The following is a 22,749-nucleotide window of genomic DNA, read 5'->3' as shown; positions in this document are numbered from 1 at the left end:
CAGGGAAGGGTGGCAAGGGCAGCACGCCCGACAAGTCCGGCAGCAGGCGAGCTGCCCAGGAGGGCCACGCCAGCCCCAGCCCAACTGCCCAGGAGGGCCCCGCCAGCCCCAGCCCAGCTGCCCAGGAGGGCCCCGCCAGCCCCAGCCAAGCTGCCCAGGAGGGCCCCGCCAGCCCCAGCCAAGCTGCCCAGGAGGGCCCGCCAGCCTCTGCCAAGCTGCCCAGGAGGGCCCCGCCAGCCCCAGCCAAGCTGCCCAGGAGGGCCCCGCCAGCCCCAGCCAAGCTGCCCAGGAGGGCCCCGCCAGCCCCAGCCAAGCTGCCCAGGAGGGCCCCGCCAGCCCCAGCCCAGCTGCCCAGGAGGGCCCCGCCAGCCACAGCCCAGCTGGGCAATGAAGGAGCGCCAACTCAAGCAACGCTGAACATGGCAAGGACTGCCAAGGCAAGCACCGCTGAACAGGGCACCGCCATCTCAAGCACCGCTGAACAGGGCACCGCCATCTCAAGAACCGCTGAACGGGTCCCTTCAAGTCAAGAACCGCTGAACAGGGCCCTTCAAGTCAAGAACCGCTGAACAGGGCCCTTCAAGTCAAGAACCGCTGAACAGGGCCCTTCAAGTCAAGAACCGCTCCACAGGGCACCGCCGTCTCAAGCACCGCTCCGCTGGGCCCTTCAACTCAAGCACCGCTCCGCTGGGCCCTTCATCTCAAGCACCGCTGAACTGGGCCCTTCATCTCAAGCACCGCTCCGCTGGGCCCTTCAACTCAAGCACCGCTCCGCTGGGCCCTTCATCTCAAGCACCGCTGAACTGGGCCCTTCATCTCAAGCACCGCTCCGCTGGGCCCTTCAGCTCAAGCACCGCTCCGCTGGGCCCTTCAACTCAAGCACTGCTCCGCTGGGCACCGCCGTCTCAAGCACCGCCCCGCTGGGCACCGCCGTCTCAAGCACTGCTCCGCTGGGCCCTTCAACTCAAGCACCGCTCCGCTGGGCACCGCCGTCTCAAGAACCGCCCCGCTGGGCCCTTCAACTCAAGCACCGCTCCGCTGGGCCCTTCATCTCAAGCACCGTTGAACTGGGCCCTTCATCTCAAGCACCGCTCCGCTGGGCCCTTCAACTCAAGCACCGCTCCGCTGGGCACCGCCGTCTCAAGCACCGCCCCGCTGGGCACCGCCGTCTCAAGCACCGCTCCGCTGGGCCCTTCAACTCAAGCACAGCTCTGCTGGGCACCGCCGTCTCAAGCACCGCCCCGCTGGGCCCTTCAACTCAAGCACCGCTCCGCTGGGCCCTTCATCTCAAGCACTGCTGAACTGGGCCCTTCATCTCAAGCACCGCTCCGCTGGGCCCTTCAACTCAAGTACCGCTCCGATGGGCCCTTCAACTCAAGCACCGCTCCGCTGGGCACCGCCGTCTCAAGCACCGCCCCGCTGGGCACCGCCGTCTCAAGCACCGCTCCGCTGGGCCCTTCAACTCAAGCACCGCTCCGCTGGGCACCGCCGTCTCAAGCACCGCCCCGCTGGGCCCTTCAACTCAAGCACCGCTCCGCTGGGCACCACCGTCTCAAGCACCGCTGGCCCATTTGCAGAAGGGGCAGGCCCGCAACTGTGTCGGGCAGGGCTGCACGAAGCACTCTGGGCACCATGCCTCCTCCAGAACCAGTGGAGTCTGTAATCCACTTGTGAGACAGTGGCACTCCCCAGGATGGCACAGTGGGCAATCCACCCACTGTAGAGACTTGTGAGACTGTGGCTTTGCACTCCCCAGGATGGCACAGTGGGCAATCCACCCACTGTAGAGACTTGTGAGACTGTGGCTTTGCACTCCCCAGGATGGCACAGTGGGCAACCCACCCACTGTAGAGACTTGTGAGACTGTGGCTTTGCACTCCCCAGGATGGCACAGTGGGCAATCCACCCACTGTAGAGACTTGTGAGACTGTGGCTTTGCACTCCCCAGAATTGAACAGTGGCCAGGGAGGCCCCTCGTGGATCTGGCGTCGTGGACTCATCTGGCTGAGGTGCCCCCCCTTCCCTTCCCCCTGAGGTGCCTGTAGTTTTGCTATCTGATGCCCCTGCAGTGTTCTCTCCATTGGAGCCGGGTATCGTGTGTGGGCTTTGCCCATGTGTTTAGGCCCATTGGCCCACGAACAATGGCTGATACCCAATTTGGACTGGACAATTTACATATGTATATATAGTTAGAGATGTTTGATATATTTTTTTACTTAGCCGTACAATATACTTCAAATTTCAGGATCATTTATTTTTGTCTTTGCATTCTTCCGGGGGGTTTGGGGGTGTCACTCTGAGTTGTTGCTCTGCATTGATGTGTATGTAGTTGTGGGTGAGGGTGAGGGTGAGGGTGGGTGTGTCGCGTATGTGTGTCCCTGTAATTTTTTGCCTCCCCTGTGTCGTAGGTGCAGTACTCACCGTTGTCTTCTGCGGCGGCGTTCGTGCTCCTGGTAGAGGAGCAGGAAGACAATAGCTGGTAGGATGTGTAGCTCGGGTTCCATGCTGTCCAGATTCCTCGTGGAGTGTGTAGAGGTGAGCGTTTTCCATTCGTAATGTCCCCGGAAAAGGTGGCGGATTGGTGGGTTGTGATAGGGTGGGCGGTACATTGTCTCCCGTCTGTCTGTTGGCGGTCACCGCCGCGCTGTTTGTTTGTCCCGCCGTGGCGGTCGGAGTGTTAAAGTGGGGGTCTCTGTTGGCGGTTCCCGCCAGGGTCAGAATTCCATTTTCTTTACCGCCTGCCTGTTGGCGGGTTGGCCGCCGCTTTAACACCGACCGCCAGGGTTGGAATGACCCCCCTTAGTGTTTTCTTATGCGCCTATAATAGAGGATCTGAGTGATGTAGCTAGATACTATAGTATAAAATTAGTTAAGGGATTCTTTGAGCCGACATTGACAATTAGTACATCTTATGCTCACCGCAATAATTTGACATGCTTGCTTACACCTGTAGAGAAGAGCTTTTTAGATCACACAGATGATAGGAGGAGGGCGTTAAAGGGCAAATTAGAAAAAGGATTACAGCAGCAAGCTTTTGCTAGTAGTGAAGCTTATGGTGTAATTAGAGAGCAGGGGAAATTAGCTTTAGATGCATTACACATAGGGAAGCTTTGCATATCTAGGCCGAAATTATATTATGACGTGTTTGTGGGAATGAGTGAATGTAAGCATGTGTTTGTGTTTCAGAGTAAATGGACGTTCATGTTAAATGGACAGGATCCGGCGATTCCCGGGATTTATTATATATGTGGGCTTAATGCTTATTACCGTCTTCCAAAGGGATGGTATGGGACATGTTATTTGGGGATAGTTTTCCCAAAGATATACCAACCTGATGACTTGAAAAAGTTTCTGAGATTGTCTGAATTACATTGTACTAGACAGAAAAGAGAGACCGCTGCTGGTGTAGTGGGTGACATATTTGGGGCAATAATTCCCTCAGTGGGAGTTATCTGGAATTCAATAAAGATTAGAAAGTTGTCTACTATTGTGGATTACATGCTGACAAATTTTTCAGGAGCAATACTCCTAATGGATACTGAACTTGCTGCGGAGAAGGCTAACAGGCTTGCTTTAGACATTCTTTTAGCGAAAAATGGCGGAGTTTGTAGGATGCTTAATGAGCGTCATTGTTGTGCATATATACCAGATAATAGTAATGAGATTAGAAGTATGCTTACTATATTGACTAAAGATAGTACCGATCTGAAAGAATTGAAAGAACCTCGTGTTTGGGAAAAGGTTGGAAAGGATTTTGCTTCAGTGGGAAATTGGCTTAGCAACATTTGGCATGGGATATTGTCTAAAATAATACAGGGGATATTGATTGTTATAGCTTGTCTATTTGGACTATGGTTGGCATGTAAAATCAGTAAAAGAATAAAATTAAATAGGGCGAAAAATAATAAGAGGAGGGAAGAAAAGGAAAGGGAAAAATTGTTTAGGGAAAAATCGAAGGGAAAGCCAATAGGTGAAGACATTGCCATGGCAGAATTTTAGCTGACGTAAAATTTGTGGGGAAGATTTTGTGTGATGACAAGAGTCATCAGAGGAGGGATTGTTGGAATGTGTAGTTTTCAAAGCAATATTAAAACGAAGCTTGGAATATGATGTGTGATAAAGGTACATAGAAATGTGTTAACATAGAAAAATAATGCACGCATCTAAAATGTGCCCACGGGGAGTGGCTACCAATGTACACAAAGATTAATGAAAAGAGCTTATTAATGATGAAGTATTATGCAATAATGTTTGAATTTGTACTAATATCTTATACTTTAGGTTATATGTTAAGAGTTTGCTTTATTAATTAAAATGGGTTTAGGTTAACAAGGGCTTGGGCCTAGCTGCCTGGCCTCATATTTGAATTGCTTTTTCTAACGTGTAGTGTGCTATTTTACTGAAGGACACAAAGCTGCACTTTTCCAGACGTTTTGTGTGTGTAACCGTAGTAAATTCTTTCTCATGAGAATCGACTTGCCCAAAGCGATGTTCTTGCAAAATGTAACAGTGTAATTCGTAACAGGTGCAAGGTTAACTTTCCTAGGCGAAGACAATGAAGACACTGACTGAAGGGCAAAGTGTAACATTTTCTACTTGACATTCCAACCGTTGAAGACGTCAATAACCTGGACCAATCCGTGACATGAGAACTGCAAATTGAGGAAAATTCTAGCAGGGGACCTACCGTGCAATTGGATAGAGATATGAATGTACAAAAATTATCCAATGAGGAATCAGGGAATAGTTAGACACTTTTGATTTAACGGCGTGACCCAAGGAGAAAACAGAACATTCTACCATTCTTTAGAGACATTGCCACTTATTCTTTTGCTATGAGACTTTGCTGAAGACTTTTGCCAGTGGTCAAACTTTAGTTCAGTTTTGACCCCTTCTGAACCATCTTCTACCCATCCTGCTCGATGTTATCTTCTCCTCCATATGAGGGAAGTAATCTGTTCCTTAGTTATGCTATCTTGAGACTTTGCCCCATCCTACTTTGCTGATGCTGATGAACTGATGTCCTGAGGACGAAGACTGACGCTGCTTGCTGATCTGTTGGATTGGTAACTATCTGATGCAAATTGTAATTGTATGTTTGCCTTTTCTTTCTAGGTACCAACTGCTCTTTTGGTAGAGGCCTTAGTCTAGATGTTTTCTAAATTTGTGTTCACTAAAATGTTTTGCATGAAGCCCAACATGCTAATGCTAATTCGAGGTTAGTTAAGGCGTTCACTAATATCTGATGCAAATAGACAAATGACTGAGTTCTTGCTTTGTTGAATCATGTACTAATGAGACTCTGCCAAGTTGATTCATATCAATGATGTGCTTAAATTCTGAATTATCATAGTCTATGCATTGATTAAGTTGTGTTCTGATTGCCAAATAATAGTGGTTTTGATGTGCTTATTGCTATTGAGATTAATAAACATGATATTAGATTGTAACAAATAGGGAAATAAATATCCTAACACTTAACTAAACTGGTGTGGTTATTCATGACTGAAAGGTCATGGGGTGTTCGTTCATTGATCCTTATTGATTGTTTATTGATTAGTGATTAGTCTTATTGATTTGTATATTGATCTGTGGGTTGATTATGTCAAGAAAATATTTCGTACTGGGAAGTCTCCAAATGTGGTCCAAAGGTTTATCGACCTAAACGTGTCTCCTTGTAAGCTTTCTTATTAAGGCTCTGAAACGCTAACACAGTGAGGCTGAGCACTGACCATGTACCCTCATTTTGCTTAGCTCAGCCAATGAGATCACATTTGTGCTTGCACTGCCTGCAACTGGAGTGAAATAAATTAATAAATCAGCTGAGCACACAGCTCAAAGTGCATTAAAAATAGTCGGAACAGTGATGCTGCATGCAATAGGGCGGGGTTAAACGTGTGGCTAAAAAAAACAAAATATTCTCTTTCAGGTAGCCACATACATAACTCATGCCTTAAACTAAAAAATAAAAAAGTTAAGTTAATCACTGTATATTATGAAACCTCTATTAGTTAATGCACTGAAAGGTCTGTGTTTAACCAAAAAGCCACAGAATGAAATCTTTGTTGCTGCAATGGAGAATTGTGCAAATGTAAGTCATTTGGTTAAACTTGCATTACTGGCAGTATAAGATAGACCGCTACCAAACGTGCAAAAAGGTTTCAGATAAAATGGTTTAAGTAATACCCAAACTGAATGATTTATTTTTATTTCACTGCCCTGCAAAGCACGCACTGCACAACTCGGCTGGTAACCCCCTTGCAATACGAGTTGAAAACAATAACTCTTTGTCATCACCAACCTTCATGTGATTCCATCCAGTGCTTAATTTGTGCTTGCTGTTTCCGATGCGGCACTCTTTTTTCCTGCCTCAAGCATTTACTGCGAGCAAAAGACACATATGGGAAAGATGGAGGAATGCAAAAATGAAAAAAAGCGTCAGAAAGGGAGAGAGCAGAAAGCTGCAGGAATGAGGTGAAATGGCAGGGACTGACTTAAAATGGACTAAAGAGGCCCAACGTGGCTTCTGGATTATGCTGCCCTACTATTCCGTGTTTGCACATTTAATTGCAGCAGCCGCATGTTTAAGAGGAGCGCTTTGGACACCGGCACGTTTTTATTTACAAATGAAGCACTGGCTATGCCACCCTGGATGCCACTCATTCTTATTCAATCCTGCCATGCTTACATCCTATGCACTCTCAATCCACAATTAGCCCCTGAATATAAAAAATAAGGAATACATCTACTCACAAGTCAGAAAGGCACAAATTGAAGTGCACAGCCAGTGAGAGACAGCAAGTCGCAGCCAGCATTTTAAATAATGCCGCTGGGCAGGCCAATAATTTTTTGCAGGGCCGTCAATTGGTAGCGCTTTTGCGCGCTCCTAGATTGACTCTCTGCCCCAACAACAATTTCCATGCGAAGATTTACCATCAGTCACGAGTCACGACACCGACTCCGACTCCGACTCTCACTCGCATTGGAGAGTGAGTGATGCAGTGCTGTGACGTGAGTCATCGATGTGATCCCACCCACCCAACAACTTCACTGCGCACAGTGCGCAGCGCTGCCTGGCTTACACAGGCCGCGGCCGCCACTGTCTGTGCAGCGCAGGCGCAGCCTGCGGCGTGCTGCCGCAGAGGCAGGCAGGCAGGCTGGCTCAGTGTGTGGCTGTCAGTCATCTCAGTGTGGCGGTGCGCTGCGCTGCTCTGCTGCTGCGCAGGCGCACACTCTGAGACTCGTGACCCTCAGAGACAGTGACAGACGAGTCGGAGTGACGTGATTGACGTGTCAAAAGTGCAAGTTCATAGGCCATGATGGCAATGAACTTGCACTGGAGCGGAGGCTGAAAAAAAATCTGCACAACATTAAAAATGTCGCCCATTTGTGCGGGAAATAGCCCAATCTGGCAACCGTGTGCAGTACGTCCTTTTGTGCGTGGCACACGTGAAGAAGGCGGAGCAGTGCACAGCGCCATCTGCTGAAGTTTCAGATGCGTGTTAGGCGCTAGTCACAAATCTTCTGCCTACAGTCCTGGCTGACTGCTCATCAGCGCGTGGCACATTTCCCAGCAGTACCTAAGATGTAATAAACCTGCCACATGGTTTAGATGCTACAAAATTGAGTAATCCCCAAATAGATATTCTACAATACGTTTGCGACTGATTCTTTTTTAGGTAGGACACAACCAGTCGTGAACAAGCAACAAGGGGCCTTGCCGGCCTATGGAATGAAAACAAAGGGGCATACTTACAGGGAACTGGTGCATGGGCTCCAATGCGCCAGTTTCTTTATGTCACTCTGCGCCCCCCTAACAACACCATGGTAGCACTGTATTTATAATACAGCGCACCAGTGCACATGTTAGCACAATAGTGTCAAAAAATGTTATGCTATTGTGGCGCTTTGCTGGACTAGTGCCAAAAAAGCAAAGCACAGGGAGGCCCATAGGCTAATGCACTAGCATCACTTAAACGCCTTCCCTGAGCAGGCATTTAAAATTGACGCTACAATGGTGCAGTGAAATCTTATAAATTTCACTGCACCATGTTTTTTGGGCCTCCCTGCCGGGTAACACCCCCCTTGCATGCATTATACCTGGCGCAGGTGTAATGTGGCGCAAGGGGTTACAAAGTAGCGCAATTCTTGCATTGTGCCACTTTGTAAATATGGTGAAGGTAAGGTAACTGGTTAGCACTGACTTACGGTAAAAAAAATTACACTTTTTATTTTACTAACAGTAATTTTACGACTGCTGAGGCTCCACACAGAAAACCATAGGCCTCTCCGATCTTTTTATGTAATCAGGCCCTAAATGGTTTAATACATGGAATAAAACACAGCTGGAAAAATAAAATCAATAATTAGCCCGTGGGGAAGATGGATAACTGTCTATCAGTAAGTTTATGTGCACCTGGCGAAATCATCTGAAGAGGATAAGGAGGACATCTTTCTTGTGACAATAACATTTAATACAGTCAGTGGGGGCTTCTATCTTATACCACGATTGACAGTGTAAGAAACAATGTTTGTTAATCAACATTTGCAGAAGTGCCAGAAGCAAAATTGAAATATTTGCTGACACAGATGGGCTTCCTTCAAGCAAGACTGTGACAGAGTGCCTGAGGTGAGGGGTCATACTGTCTGGGGCCTGTTCACAAAGGCAATTTGGAGAACCAAAGTAGAACTTCGGCTTACATTCTCTTACATGACTTTTTGAACTGGCTCCAAAGCATCTAAAGTTGAACTATTGGAGAACTATTACTATACAAGTAGAGCACCTTTACTAGTAGATAGTTGGACGTTTCAGGACTGATTCACAAAGGTATGTAGAAGAATGTAAAACTGTACTCCTGTAGTGCAATGTTATGTAATCTAACATGAATTTGTGAATTGTCTCAAAAACATTTCAAATTGGACTACTCAGGTAGCGTTCATGTAAAAGCAGTGCACACAGAATGGACTGTTTCCACTTTTCACTTTTACTAATAGGGAGTTGAATGTCTTAGGGCGGATTCCCAAAGGCATGGATGAGTACGCAAAAGAATACTCCGGTAGTGCTCCTTCCCGTACTCATCTATGCTCCTGTGAATCGGCCTGGCTGTTAATGAGGAACATGCGCAGAACTTGGTCTGAGCTAGATCCCAAGCAAAGAAACAGTGGCACTAAGTAGAAGTGTTAGCTCAGAGATGGCTATAGATGTGTCCAAATTATTCCTAAAAGAACAGGAAATAATGCCACTTTCTTGGAATTTGTGGTATCTAAAAAAAAGAGCGACAGCTGCTGGGCAAGTATGGAAGATCCTGAAAATTGAATTATCAGTTTATTGGAGGATACTAGTGCACAATGCTGACCACTGCTATTATCATGAGGGAACTCTTGTTGAGCAACGCAGTGAAGAAATACTCATACACCATTTTTAATGAGGTCAAGCACTCAGAACTGGAGAATTAAATGAAGTAGTCCTCTTGCCGTTGGTGTACAAGATAATTTCTGGCTTTCACCAATGGCGGAATTAAATTCTTTAAGACACTGATGTCTTGAAGATTGATTGATGGCTACATGTCCCTCTAGAATTGCCACACAGATTTAAAAAACTATTCAGTTAGATGTGATGTACTAAAAACATCAATAAAAACATACTGCAAACAAGGGACCAAGAGTGAGTGCTCTATTATCCCTAGTAAAATGGGCCTATCTTGGTGCCTGGACTGCAGTCATGAGATTTTTAGTTAACTGGCGATGTGTATTTAAATGATCTTCATCCTATGTTATTATTGTGGATTCTCATACAAAAATTGATGTTTTACTCTTCCTTTGACTAATTATTTTGTTGTACATATTCCATTCCTGCATATAAAAAATTGTGGTCTGCCTTAAGTTAATAACTTTTATTTTTCTATGCATGGGTGCAGTGTATTTTTGTATTACTCAAAGCAATACAATGTTTAAAGAGTTAATCACTAAATGTATTTCTTACCTCATCTGGAAGATCTGCCGCAACTTCATTATCCAGCTCTCTAATGACAGAAAAAAATGCAGTCACAACAGTGGCCCTAAGAAATGATGGCTAGCACTGCTTTTAGATAAGGTTTTTTTTGTGAACAAATTCTATTCAATTTTAGCATAGAAACACACTGCAGTCATTTTCGTATTATTTGGAACATAATATGCATCTAGGAGATGCAACTGGTATAACAAGACGTGGTAAGCTATCACTCTAACCCCCCACACTCTCCCCCCATTTGCCGTATCTCCCTTTTATAGCAATGTTTTCACGAGTAGCCGGATTGATAGTGTGCCTTATTTCTCATTGGTGTTTGAGTGCCATCAGCATGCATATATGTTGAGGCCATGGCAGCTAGATGCTTGACCTCCTTCCTCTGATCAGGTCATTTGGCTAAGGAGGAGCAGCAGGTGAGTTCTCCAGTGACCCCACTGGTGATTGCTGATCGGGGACCCCCAGGGGCCTTCCAATTCCTGGTGATTTCGCTCTTCGCCAGTATGTATGCTATGGCTTGAAATCTGTTGGTAGCCTTAGTTTTGGAGGGGTGGAGTAACCAGTGCAATAAACAGTGGCCTGGGGAGCAGGGAGCCTCTCGTGAAATAGCGTCTGCTACTGTTGTGGTTACCTCTTCCCAATAGTCGGATAGTGACGGGCAGGCCCAAAGCATATGTAGGAGTTCAGCTCCCCGCATCTTGGGCACATCGCCCCAGTCAAAAGGAAATATTTATTAATGCGCCCTGGGGGCATATATGCTCTATGCAGTACATAGTAATTGATTAATTTGAATCATGCTTTTCTGGACACTTTTGATGTCTCTAGTATCGACTCCTAGCCTTCTTCGGGTATGGGGATCCCTAAATCCTCCACCCAACGTGATTTCAGGGCGTCCAGAGCTGCGGCATGTTATTCTGTATTGCCCTGTTGAGGCACATTACTGCCTTAATTGTGCCTGAGGACAGGGCGATATATTGACATGCTTTGTAAGGCTAAGGTTCTAGAAGGCCCATACTCCAGTGTTTGTGGACAGCCATTGTGACTGCTTTGGGTAGTAGGAAGTGACCCTGTGGCAAATCGAACCCCAGTCTAAAGTTGTCAAAGGGGAGGAGTGGTCCATAGCAGAACAAGCCACCCATCATCATTGCTCCTGCTGTAACCCAATCTCCTAGAGCCCTGCCAGTCACCCCAATGAGGCAGTACCCCTAGCATAGTCACAGGTATGTCAAGATAGTAGGGAATTCTTGTGCGTGTCTTTTGTAGGTATCTATACCAACATCTTCGCATGACACACAATTCCTGGGTATAGGTGGCTGATGGTCGGATGCTTTACAGCAGCACCTAATCAGTTGGGGAAGTCCTGGGACAAAAGGTCCCATCTCTCGTCCTGGGGTCTGCCTGCCTGCCATCCATCCACTGAATTAACCATTTCAGTTGTGATGCTAAATTGTATGTTTCAAAATCAGGAACTGCTAGCCCACCTCCTTGAACTGGTTGTTGCAGTGTAGTAAATGCTACCTTCCTTTGACCTGCTACCCAAAGGAATACAGTAATGAGGGAACTAATTCCCGGAACGTAACTCTGGGAATCCAGAATGGGAGGACTGTAAAGTAATATAATAATTGTGGGAGGGACGCCATCTTGAGTAAGGCAACTCTCTCAGCCACTGGCTGGGGCAACGACCTCCAGAATCCAGTGTTTGATTTCAATGCTGTGATTGCATGACCTACTTCGGTCAAGGAGGTCGGCACGGTCGTGGTAGATCTTTATACCTAGATATGGCAAGCAGCGTGGTTGTCAATGGAATATGTCTAGTCCCTCACAGGGGTCCCCACCCATCACCGTTGGGAATAGCTTTGATTTCTGACAGTTAATTTTGAGTCCTGAAAAAGAGCCAAACTTCCTGAGCAGGTCTCTGGCTACCCTTACGTCGATGGTCGTGTTCTTCAAGAACATCAACAAGTCATCCGCATAGAGTGCAATGCGGTGAGGGTGAATGCCAATCTTTATGCTCTGGTACCAGTTCCCAGCTCTGGCATGACTGGTCAGTGGTTCCATTGACAGTGCAAATAGTAAAGGGGACAGAGGGTATCCCTGCCTTGTCCCCTGCCCTATGCTTTCAGAAATGGTTCAGCCTGTCTGTACTCTAACTGTCGTCCTTGCAAGGAGATATCGGCCCAGCTGCAAACATTCTAGTACCCTATACAGAAACCTCCATTCTAAGCTGTCAAATGTTTTTTTCTATATCAACAGCAAACACTGCTGCCTCTCTACAGTTGTAGGTGTCAGCCTCCATCAGAGTGGGTAGACGCCTGATGTTCTGTGCCATGTTACGTCCTGGTATAAATCCTGCCTGGTCAGGCTGTACAAGTCGGGCATAAGTGGTAGGATTCTAGTGGCTAGGATTCGACTGAGGAGTTTATAGTCTGTTTTCTGCATCAACAATCGTCGATATGCTCTGCTGTCTTGGGCGGGTCTGCCTGGTTTTAGCAGTGTTATTACTAAAACCTCCCGAGTGGATCCCGGCAGGCCACCCTCGCTCGTGCCGTTTTGTACAGTGCCACATATTTAGAGGCTAACTAGTCCACATATGTGGCATAGAATTTGATGGGGAAGCCATCCATTCCCGGCGCATTCCCTGGGGCCAGTTCCTTTATTGCCGCTCTAATCTCAGCCACTGTTATGTCCCCTCCCAGTGTCTCAATCTCCTGTCAGGTGTGATTTGGAGCTGTCAGTGGTTCTAAGAAGGCATTTACTTCAATATCTGTGTACTCAATGACACTGGCTTAAAGGGTGGAGTCTCTCAATGTGCCCTGCTAGTTTTTCTTTAGCATCCACCAGAGTCTGCTACAGTTCAGGGTGTCCCGGTCTGCTTTTTTCCAGTTCCCTCAGTTTGCTTTCTGCCACTGTGACTTCCCACAATAGCGTGCTCCTGGCCCTCATCAACTCAGCTATGCAATTGCCCCGTTTTACTCCCTTGAAGGCATCCCCTTCTACGTGGGGTGAGGATGCTGTGCCTTTGGTCTCTATAAAGTAGTGTTGTATGCATTCTCCTAACACGTCCTCGACAGACTCAGGTTTCAGTTACTGGTCAGCATGCAGGGCCTGGGTGCTTCCACTGTAACTGAAAGAGGGCAGGGTTATGGTCAGAGATCGTCCTTGCCAGATATTCTATGTCTTGTACTCAACCATGTATGTCAGGTGTGCAAAGAAATGTGTTGAGTCATAAAAGTAATTGATGCAGGCATTGCTATGTGTCTACGAGGCACCATTGAGTCTGCCGGTCTGCAATGGCTTGGGCTGTGAAATACACCGAGGACTACCTAAGGGGCGGGTGGGATCTGTCAGTTGCTGAGTCAGCTATGCAACTGAAGTCCCCTGCTATTAGTGGAGAATGAAACAGGTGAGGGGCTCGGGTCCCTGAAGTTGTTGCTAGAAAGGCCCCTTGGTCTATGTTTGGAGTGCAGACACTGATAAGGGTTATGTCGCGGCCTTCCAGTCTGCCCGTGACAACCACATAACAGCCCTCAGTGTCTAATACCTCCCCAGTCCGTTGAAACAGGACCCCTGCTCTTATCCATCTTAGTGTCCCCCAGGGATAAGCGGAGTAAGTGGTAAAATATGTCTGGTCCCTTCACCTTCTTGGCAAAGCTACTCCCTTCTTAGCCATTATGTGTGTCTCTTGTAACATTGCTATTTAAATCCCTTTCCTATTTAGGAAGGAGAATACTTTGAAGTGCTTTGTAATTGTGTGCATCCTCCTGATGTTCCAGGAGAGGACCCTATAGTTAATTGAAGTCGCCATTCATGCTTATCCACCCACGGCTCAAGCGCCATTCGCCACACTCTCCCTGTGTCACTTTCATCCATGTGCAGGGTAAGCTTATGGGGTTCCAGTGGTCACGGCATACGGTTTCCCAATAAACAAGCAAACAACTTTCAATCCAACTCCCACACTCCAGGACAAATAGACAACAACCCCCTGTCCAAACTTTCAAGCAAACCACAAACGAAGATGGGGGAACCCATGTGCAATACTGAGTAAGGTTTGAGGCCGTGTGAAGCCTCCTGTTAGGTGCCCCCACCTAGCAATCTAGTATCAGGAGGAAGCCCCTTGGCTTCTGAGGAAGGCACTATATGCTTCCTTCTTGGGCAGCTGTGGAAGTCATGTCCCTTTTCAAATGATATCTTCAGAGGTCCCAGGAATGACTATTGGCAGTTCATTGCTTAGGGTTCTAGATGAGCTGGATCCCCAGTCTGAATCTGATTACCGTTCTTCTTTGTCTTCCATCACAGATGTAGGACTCGTGCCTTCGCTGAGCAACGCTACCACCTCCGTCACTTTCTGCCTTTCTCTGCGTGCTTCCGCAGTGGTTTGGGCCGCCCCTCTGCAGCAGGACAATTTTCATGTCGATCTGGCATGGGGAGAGCTCCCTCCAATGCTGCCGCCCGCAGCCGGGCTGAAAACTGCATAGTGTAGGGAGTGCTCAGCTCCCTAACCTTTTTCTTCACCTCAAGGAAGGTGGCTCTTTGCTGGTGCATTTCTCTGGAGAAATCTGGGAAAATGCTTACGAGACTGTTCTTGACGATGAGATCACCCTTTCATCATTCTTGGCTGAGGATATGGTCCCGATCTTTGTGGTTTACCAAGCGGGCCACGACTGGGTAAGGCGGGCTCCCTGGAGTGGTGGCCTAACCAGTAGTCTGTGCACCCGTTCCAGAGATTAGAAAGGAGAGAGTCCCTCAGGTGCAATTTCTTTGTGCAACCAGTGCTCTAGATGTGACAGCATGTCATTGTTTTCAATTTTTATTCGGTAGACCCACCACACGGATATTATTTAGACACAATCTATTTTCTGTGTCTTCCACCTGGAATTTACCTCCAGGGTGGGTCGGTGCTCATTTGCGGATGACAGAGCCGGAGGTACCTCAGCTAAGATCCTTTCCTTCGTTATGACTTGTTCCGCAAAGGTTCATGGCCGTCTCACACTATCCCCATATCCGTCACCGAAGTCTGAATTTTGGTTTCGAGTGCCTCCTTCGAGGCCGTGATGGCCTGCAGTATATCCTGGAGTGTTGGGCCCTCTCGCGGAACCTGGCTTGAGATAGAACCCCATGTTCCTGGGTGGGGCTCCCTTTGTCCCCTGTAGAAGTTGCAGTCTCTGTTCCCATTTATTTTTCCTATTATTTTTCTCCATTTTCGTTATGGTCGAGGCTTCCAGGGGCCTGTGAGTCTGTTGTTTTCCTGACAGCACAACAGGCCCGAAGAGGGCTCCCAGCGACGAGGTATCAGATAGTTGCCTTAATAGTGTCCAGGCATCTCCTCTGTAAATCTCAGGCAAACTGTGTCAGTGGCTATTGCCACTGGTGGGGAGAGTGCGTGATCACTTCCTCCAGTGCATCACCACGATGGCTCCCCAGTCTGGTTTGTCACTGAGGACTGTTTGGAGTTCTTCAGGCTGTTATTTCCAGCTCCCCCTTGTTAGTGAGTGCTCAGCGTTGCTTCTGAGTAGCAGTGAGGGGTCAATGTCTATGGGGGTTGCGGCCTGTTTTCATGCCTTTCCAGTCTCTGGGGTCTTGCAAAGTCCTTCAAGCGATTTATAGAGGGTGCAGAGTTTTATTTAGTATGTGGTCTGCTATGTTCCCAGTGGTTTGCCAGGGCCCCCAACCTCCTTCAAGCCTCCACAAACGATCAGCACCTCACAGGTCAGAGCTGTTGGCCGTGGTCCGCAGCACACATATGGACTGGTGCCCCTTTTATTATCACTCTTTTTTGTCCACTTACTTGCATGCAAGGCCGCCAGCGATGCCTCGCACTGGGTCCAAAGCTTCCTCAGCAGTGCCGCAATAGGCCCACTGTGGGTCCGAGGCGCCTTCCTGCTGTGTGGCGCCCATGCTTCAAGACGATTTCCGCTGTGAAGGCGACAGCATGTTAAGCAGATATGCTTCTCGGCTCAGTCCGGTGCTTGTTTTCCATGTCTCGCTGGCTCACCCATCCACCACTGTACAGAGCGCTCGGCCTCTCTGATTCCGGCCACGAGATGCCTCCCATGTTGCTCCTAGCTCTTGTCTCGTGGGGGGGTTGGTCCCTGTCCTCTCTTTGATCATGCAGGATGATCAATAACCCCTGCAGCCACCTCGCAGTCTGGTCCAGCGGTCTCAGTGGGCAGACTCTGGCAAGGTTCAGAGAAGGCCTATTGATCAGTCTTGTCCGCCATCTTGACCTGTCTGTTGCGTGGCCCTGCTCCGATCGTCTAATGTTCTGCCGTTCCCCTGAGCTGCAATCTTCCCTTCTATGCGATTGTTTTGCTTGCTGGGTTCACACCTCTTCTATTTGGTGCCCTGAACACCAGGTTTTCGGGTAAGGATGGTGTTGGATAGGGCTTCCAAGGCAAGAGTTCCTCTTTTTGCTTCCTACGCTATTGGTGTCTAGCCACGTCCCCTTATATGAGGTTTTGGCACCTATTTCTCAATAGATGACAAACATAACTCTCAGCTCAGGCTGATTTCAAACATAATGTTACATATCAGGATCACATCATTTGAGTGTAGATACCACTAGCCATGTCAGACCTGCGAGGTTCCATGTCTTGTGCTTCCAAGCTCAAAAATCATCTCTACGTAAGTCTTCATCAGCCATCAGCTATCTTCTTCCTATTGGCTTGAGATCATCTCTCAAACATCAATGCCAGATAGCAACTTGAGATCAACCAAAACTAACAAACGTTTGCTGAGCCCTTAAGCATCAGCCTCAGACACTGTATACTCCAATAGCCGCAGTATGAAACATCCTTAGAATAACTATCAGATTTCAACTCCTAAACAGCTAAAGATGAACCATCATCAACAACAGTTGAGCTGTAAATTATAACCTTCAGATCACCTCTAAAGTATCAGCCTTAGGAATGATATCAGGCTTCAGGCTCAGATTAATCATACAATATTAACAGAAACCTCAAATGGTCTTTCAAATAATTTTAGATATTAGCCTCCAATCAGCTTTTTTAAAAGTGAGCTTCAGACAGCCTCAGAAAAACTACACTACTGTCAGGCATCAGCCACAAGCCAGTCATCCTCAGCCTCAGTATCACTCTGAGGTCAGATATCGTCCTCAGACATGGTATGCTAAACATCACCTCCAGATGAACCATTAGCACGAATATCAAAATACATACTCTAAAATCACTCCCTTCGTAACTAAGCCTCTGATGTCAGTCTCCCGCCAGCCACTGAACATCAGTCTCAGCCATACGTCTCAGATCACCATGAGGCACCCAGAGCAGAAATACAACAAGTCTTCATTAATCAATGCAATCTTACTTCACTGTTATCACTTCAAGGTGTGCAAATGCCCAAAATATATATATATTTTTTAAATAAAAGGTTGCACATCTTACGCATGATAATGAAAGTTGGGAGTCCCCTGTCTTCTTGCGGCATTAACACCTACTCTTCGCAGGTCACTAATACAATATTTATACTAACCTTGGTCAGAGTTTCTTGTCTATGTTGCCCAGGTTTGTGGACAGGTTATGTGAAAGAAACCAAAGAAAGAAAGCCAAGAAAAATCCCAGAAAAGTCTAGTTTTAAGGCAATGCCATAATGAAAACGACAAGAATGACGATCTATTGCGAGAATGTTCCTGGCCTGATGTGTGATTCAGTGGTCTGGCAATAGTTTGGCATTCCCACTCCTGAGTCACTCGGACCACAGTTTCCAATTAATGACCACCAAGTGGAACAAAGAGCATCTCACTCACGCTGTGTCCGAGTGTTTCTCTGTGAAGACCCGCAGGATAAAGTCTCCTTCTTTGTGGGCTTCGAAGGTGGAGGGGACCACTATGTACTCTCCGGGCGGCAGGCGGAAGTGGTTGCTGACCTCTCGGAGGTTGATGAACTTCCCGGAGAGCGCACAGGACCGATGCCGGAGGAAGAACTCTTTCTTAAGCTGAACGCTTTGACCTCCTTTGAACTAAAAAGAATCCAACATGACAATCACCAACAACGGCAAATCTATGCAGGTAATACACACGAACAACTACATTGCTTTCTAAAATCTACATACTCTAAAGCACAGAAACAATAGCACCTAATTGCAAACATCCAAAGGTATTCCTACAAAATCTAGCTCTACCCAGAATCCGAAAAGTGCATCCTAAATCTAAACCCTAAACAAAAAATAACTATACACCCTAAATCCTAACCCTTGAAGTACGTTTATATGTAACGCCTAACAATAGCCTTTTATTTATACCTAAAAAGTAACTAATCGCTTTTCAACGCTTTACATTTTTTACGTTTCCTGTTTGTAAATGTTGTTGTATTACATTTTCTGCGATTAAAAATACATTTTCTGTGTTCCCTATTTGTACATTTTGGTTGATTACATTTTCTCTGGTTTAGACTGGGTCCTTCAAAAGATGTCTCAGTCAGCAAAAACAACAAGTGATGGACGGAATGCTGAACATTGTCAAACACTCACCCCCAGTCATAGATCTGGGTTTAATCCATCGTTCTTTTGCTCACCATGCCACCCCAGTTTGGACCCAGCCATATGCAAATCAGTCTTGACCCTGTTCCTCATGGGAACAGTCCAGACCGAACTGCCAAGCCAGGTCCTCACTGGACCGGAAACAAGCATCCTGGGACCGGTTTCGGGGTTTCACCCCTCATCAGCCAGGCTAGCTTGAATCCAGTGGCAGTCAGTCAGCAACCAGTAGTGAAACAACACAGACAATATATACAAACAGATTTAAAGAAATGTCTTATGACATCTGATCTATCATGAAAGGCCTGGCTCTGAGACTTCTTTATAGCAGGACCTTAAAAAACGTTTAGTATCGAAGCAGTCATTAGAACACCATCTTCGGCTCCTAGAGGCAGCAGCTTAGCTTCTAGAGTACATCTCATCTCATGCCAATTACCACACTAAATATGACTAACAAATTTTCTTTGGATGCAATTTAGATTATTTTAGTGTGGGAATCAGAAATGAGTACAGGTGTGAGAATGTATACAACAGTATAAATTAGAAGCTATGACCTTAGGTCTGGAAATCTCAGGAAAAGCAGCATTGGGACACTTTGCCAAGTGTGAGTCCCTTTCGAGCATCAAGTAAGTGTTTGGCTACAACCAGGCACACAGACACCCTATGTGGGATCCATCTCTTCGTCCTGTTGATTTACCATCCTCTCCCAACTGCAAAGAAACCCACCAACATTACCTTCTACAGTCTGAGGTTGACTGGAGTACCTCCAATGAACTCCCTCAACCAGTGCGGCTTCAGTAATCACTGCATACTAGAATATATCTGACAGACAACTCCTGTCACCCTGAAAGATGGATTTTCAAAAAAAAATAATTCAACATGAATCTGATGTAGTGCCTTCCCAGCTCACTGAATGCAATTATGTCTGCCTAGGATGCATTACTACCACCACCATAACCCATAACAATTCACTTTTCATTATTCTAGAAGAAGTACCTGTTTCATGAGCGCCATTTTTGAGGTTTCATTAAAGGGTGCTCTAGAGCACGTCCTGCTGTCTTTGTTCTGGGAATGCCTTTGCTATAAAGAAATGTGCATGTGTGGACACCAGATCTCAGGCTTTTTCGCAGCTGTAAATGAGCAGTCGTTCTGCAGCCCTAATGCTGGTGATATAGTCTGCCTTGGCTGGGACACCTTTGTCTCAAGAATGCCGAATGAGTTGAGGAGTGTCAACGGCTTGAGCATGGAAGGGCCTCATTGGGTGTGCACCAGAGGGGGAGACGATGTGTTCATGATGGTGAGAGACAATTGAAAGGTTTGACAAGTTTTTTTGTGAGGAGCCACAGAGCAGGGCAGACTTGCATTTAGAGCTTCAACCCCACCCTCCTTAAGAGGCGACAAGGACCTGCCAATGGGATGACTTCTCCTGGTGGGCCTTGTGCTGGGACAGATTATGACCCAAGATGAAAAAGATGGGGTCCTTGGCGATGGAAAGGACAGCAGTGGTCAGCCTTCAGCCACAGACAGGCAGCTTTCTCATGTACATTCTAGTCACAAACCATTTCATCATCTGTAGATGTAAAGGAAAGGTGAATCGGGGACTCCGAACTACAGGGCTCCTGCAAACAGCAAGTCACTGGAGCCTAAAAGGTCTAGAAGGGCAAAGGGAGGAGAAAGGGCACAGACGGACCCTGATTTCCAAGTTCAAGGTTGGAGGGAGTGTCGTGGCCCTAGGCTTGCACACAAGTAGGTGTCATGCTTGGTGATCCGCACTGCGTTACTGTGCCCATCCGGACAGCACAACAGGTAGGTGAGCAACCTCCCTTTAGCTTTAGGGAGCGTGGATGTGTATCCAACCCCTAGAAAGGTGGAAGGCTATGTGAAGGAATGTCATGAAAGAGATCCAGGGCCACAAAGATCAGCATTGATTGCTTTGGGATAAATTACCTCCTGTATTTGTTACCTGGCGCTTCGGAAGGTTCTGGTTCATGGCTTCGTAAAAAACATTTCTCCCGGTACCTCCTGGCACAAATTAGGTTGGACTAGTCTCACTTTTTTAACCTATTGTCCTCCTTTTCCTTTGTGAATCACTGGTTAAAGCTTTGTCAATGTGCTGCATCTCATTAACTTTACATGCTACTTGGGCGTTTTTTTATGTCTATGCGCAACTCTTCCATTTCAGATATACAGTTCAGTAGATGCATTTAGGAAGTGCTACCCCAGCACCCTTTCTACTTCTATGTTGATTTTCAACATAGATGATGGAGCCCTACGAACTTCAGGCTGGAAAGGCAACAACGTGGCCAAAGGTACACAAATAAATTGCACACAATGGCGGCTAAATTTAAAGCCTGTAGGGTAGAATTGTTGAACTATGATATTTGCATGGAGAACTGATGAGATGTGACAGGGTTTTGAAAATGTGTGATTTTTTCCTGATAAGCAGCTTTCTTTCTCCACGTGTCACTAACATGTACAGATGTTACTTTTTTATTTTATGGAGCTTCACAGTGCTTTACCAAAGGCTTTGTGTCATACAGGATGCTAAATGGGCTGTTGGCAATGTCTGTTCCATTTTCTTACCTACCTAGACTAAATATGTCCTTCTTCTTTAGCCTTTCACCCCTATGATCCTGATCCCAACCCCTTGTCCAAATAGGCTGGACAACTGCACTTACTGTAGGAGGGAGATAGCCGCGCCAAGGCTGCTGCACCTAATGTAGGAAGGAGATACCCGGGTCAAGGCTGCTGCACCTACTGTAGGAAGGAGATACCCGGGTCAAGGCTGCTGCACCTACTGTAGGAAGGAGATACCCGGGTCAAGGCTGCTGCACCTACTGTAGGAAGGAGATACCCGGTCAATGCTGCTGCACTTACTGTAGAAAGGAGATACCCCGGTCAAGGCTGCTGCACCTACTGTAGGAAGGAGATACCCGGTCAAGGCTGCTGCACCTACTGTAGGAAGGAGATACCCGGGTCAAGGCAGCTGCACCTACTGTAGGAAGGAGATACCCGGGTCAAGGCTGCTGCACCTACTGTAGGAAGGAGATACCTGGGTCAAGGCTGCTGCACCTACTGTAGGAAGGAGATACCCGGGTCAAGGCAGCTGCACCTACTGTAGGAAGGAGGTACCCGGGTAAGGCTGCTGCACCTACTGTAGGAAGGAGATACCCGGGTCAAGGCTGCTGCCGGGTCAAGGCTGCTGCACCTACTGTAGGAAGGAAGTACCCGGGTCAAGGCTGCTGCATCTACTGTAGGAAGGAGATACCCGGGTCAAGGCTGCTGCACCTACTGTAGGAAGGAGGTACCCGGGTAAGGCTGCTGCACCTACTGTAGGAAGGAGATACCCGGGTCAAGGCTGCTGCCGGGTCAAGGCTGCTGCACCTACTGTAGGAAGGAAGTACCCGGGTCAAGGCTGCTGCATCTACTGTAGGAAGGAGATACCCGGGTCAAGGCTGCTGCACCTACTGTAGGAAGGAGGTACCCGGGTAAGGCTGCTGCACCTACTGTAGGAAGGAGATACCCGGGTCAAGGCTGCTGCACATACTGTAGGAAGGAGATACCCAGGTCAAGGCTGCTGCACCTATTGTAGGAAGGAGGTACCCGGGTCAAGGCTGCTGCACCTACTGTAGGAAGGAGATACCCGGGTAAGGCTGCTGCACCTACTGTAGGAAGTTGACACCTGGGTCAGGACAGCTGCACCTATCCAGATGATTCCTGGGTCAGGAGAGTTGCACCTACTGTACAAAGGTGACACCACAGTCAGTTAAGCAGTTCCTACTGTATGAGAATGATACTCAAGTTGGGACAACTGCACCTATTGCAGGAAGGTGATACTAGGGTCAGGACAGCAGCACCTACTGTAGGAAGGTGATACCTAGGTCCACCTAGTACTGTTGTGAGTAAGTATCAGTAAATACAGAGCATTACTCACTGAAATGGCATGAACCCACGCACTTATATGCAGTGCAGTGTTTCTAATTAATGTCACCCTTAGAGTTAGGAACAGGAGTAGTGGATGGAACTAACAGAAGCTATTCCTGAACCTGGGCTTAGGCGCTTTCACTACGGTGGGAAGTTACTTGTCTGTGCATCTCACAGCACAGCACCATACTGTCAAGGGCTCAGGCTGCTTACCCTCACAAGCAGAGTCCAACCCTAAGCAAAGACTGGAGGACAGCATGGCTGCAGTCGTACTGCCCAAATATAATCATGGACGCAGACTCCAAAGCATGCGGCTCTCCTAGTCATCTAGCACA

At 47.2% G+C, this 22,749-nt stretch overlaps 1 protein-coding gene across 1 annotated transcript in view; it reads right to left on the bottom strand.

The window, feature by feature from the left end:
- The window catches only part of LOC138296828 (calpain-1 catalytic subunit-like), a 681,165-nt gene that overhangs the window by 244,852 nt on the left and 413,564 nt on the right, over positions 1-22,749 (bottom strand). The window contains exons 12-13 of the mRNA XM_069236289.1: positions 17,763-17,974; positions 9,983-10,022 (exon numbers count right to left, since the gene is read on the bottom strand). Of these exons, the coding sequence (XP_069092390.1) occupies positions 9,983-10,022; positions 17,763-17,974 (252 nt within the window). The remainder of the gene's footprint in view (positions 1-9,982; positions 10,023-17,762; positions 17,975-22,749) is intronic.

The sequence above is a fragment of the Pleurodeles waltl genome, chromosome 5 (assembly GCF_031143425.1).
Source record: "Pleurodeles waltl isolate 20211129_DDA chromosome 5, aPleWal1.hap1.20221129, whole genome shotgun sequence".
In the NCBI taxonomy this organism is placed as follows: domain Eukaryota; kingdom Metazoa; phylum Chordata; class Amphibia; order Caudata; family Salamandridae; genus Pleurodeles; species Pleurodeles waltl.
This window is presented reverse-complemented; position numbering and strand designations above follow the sequence as displayed.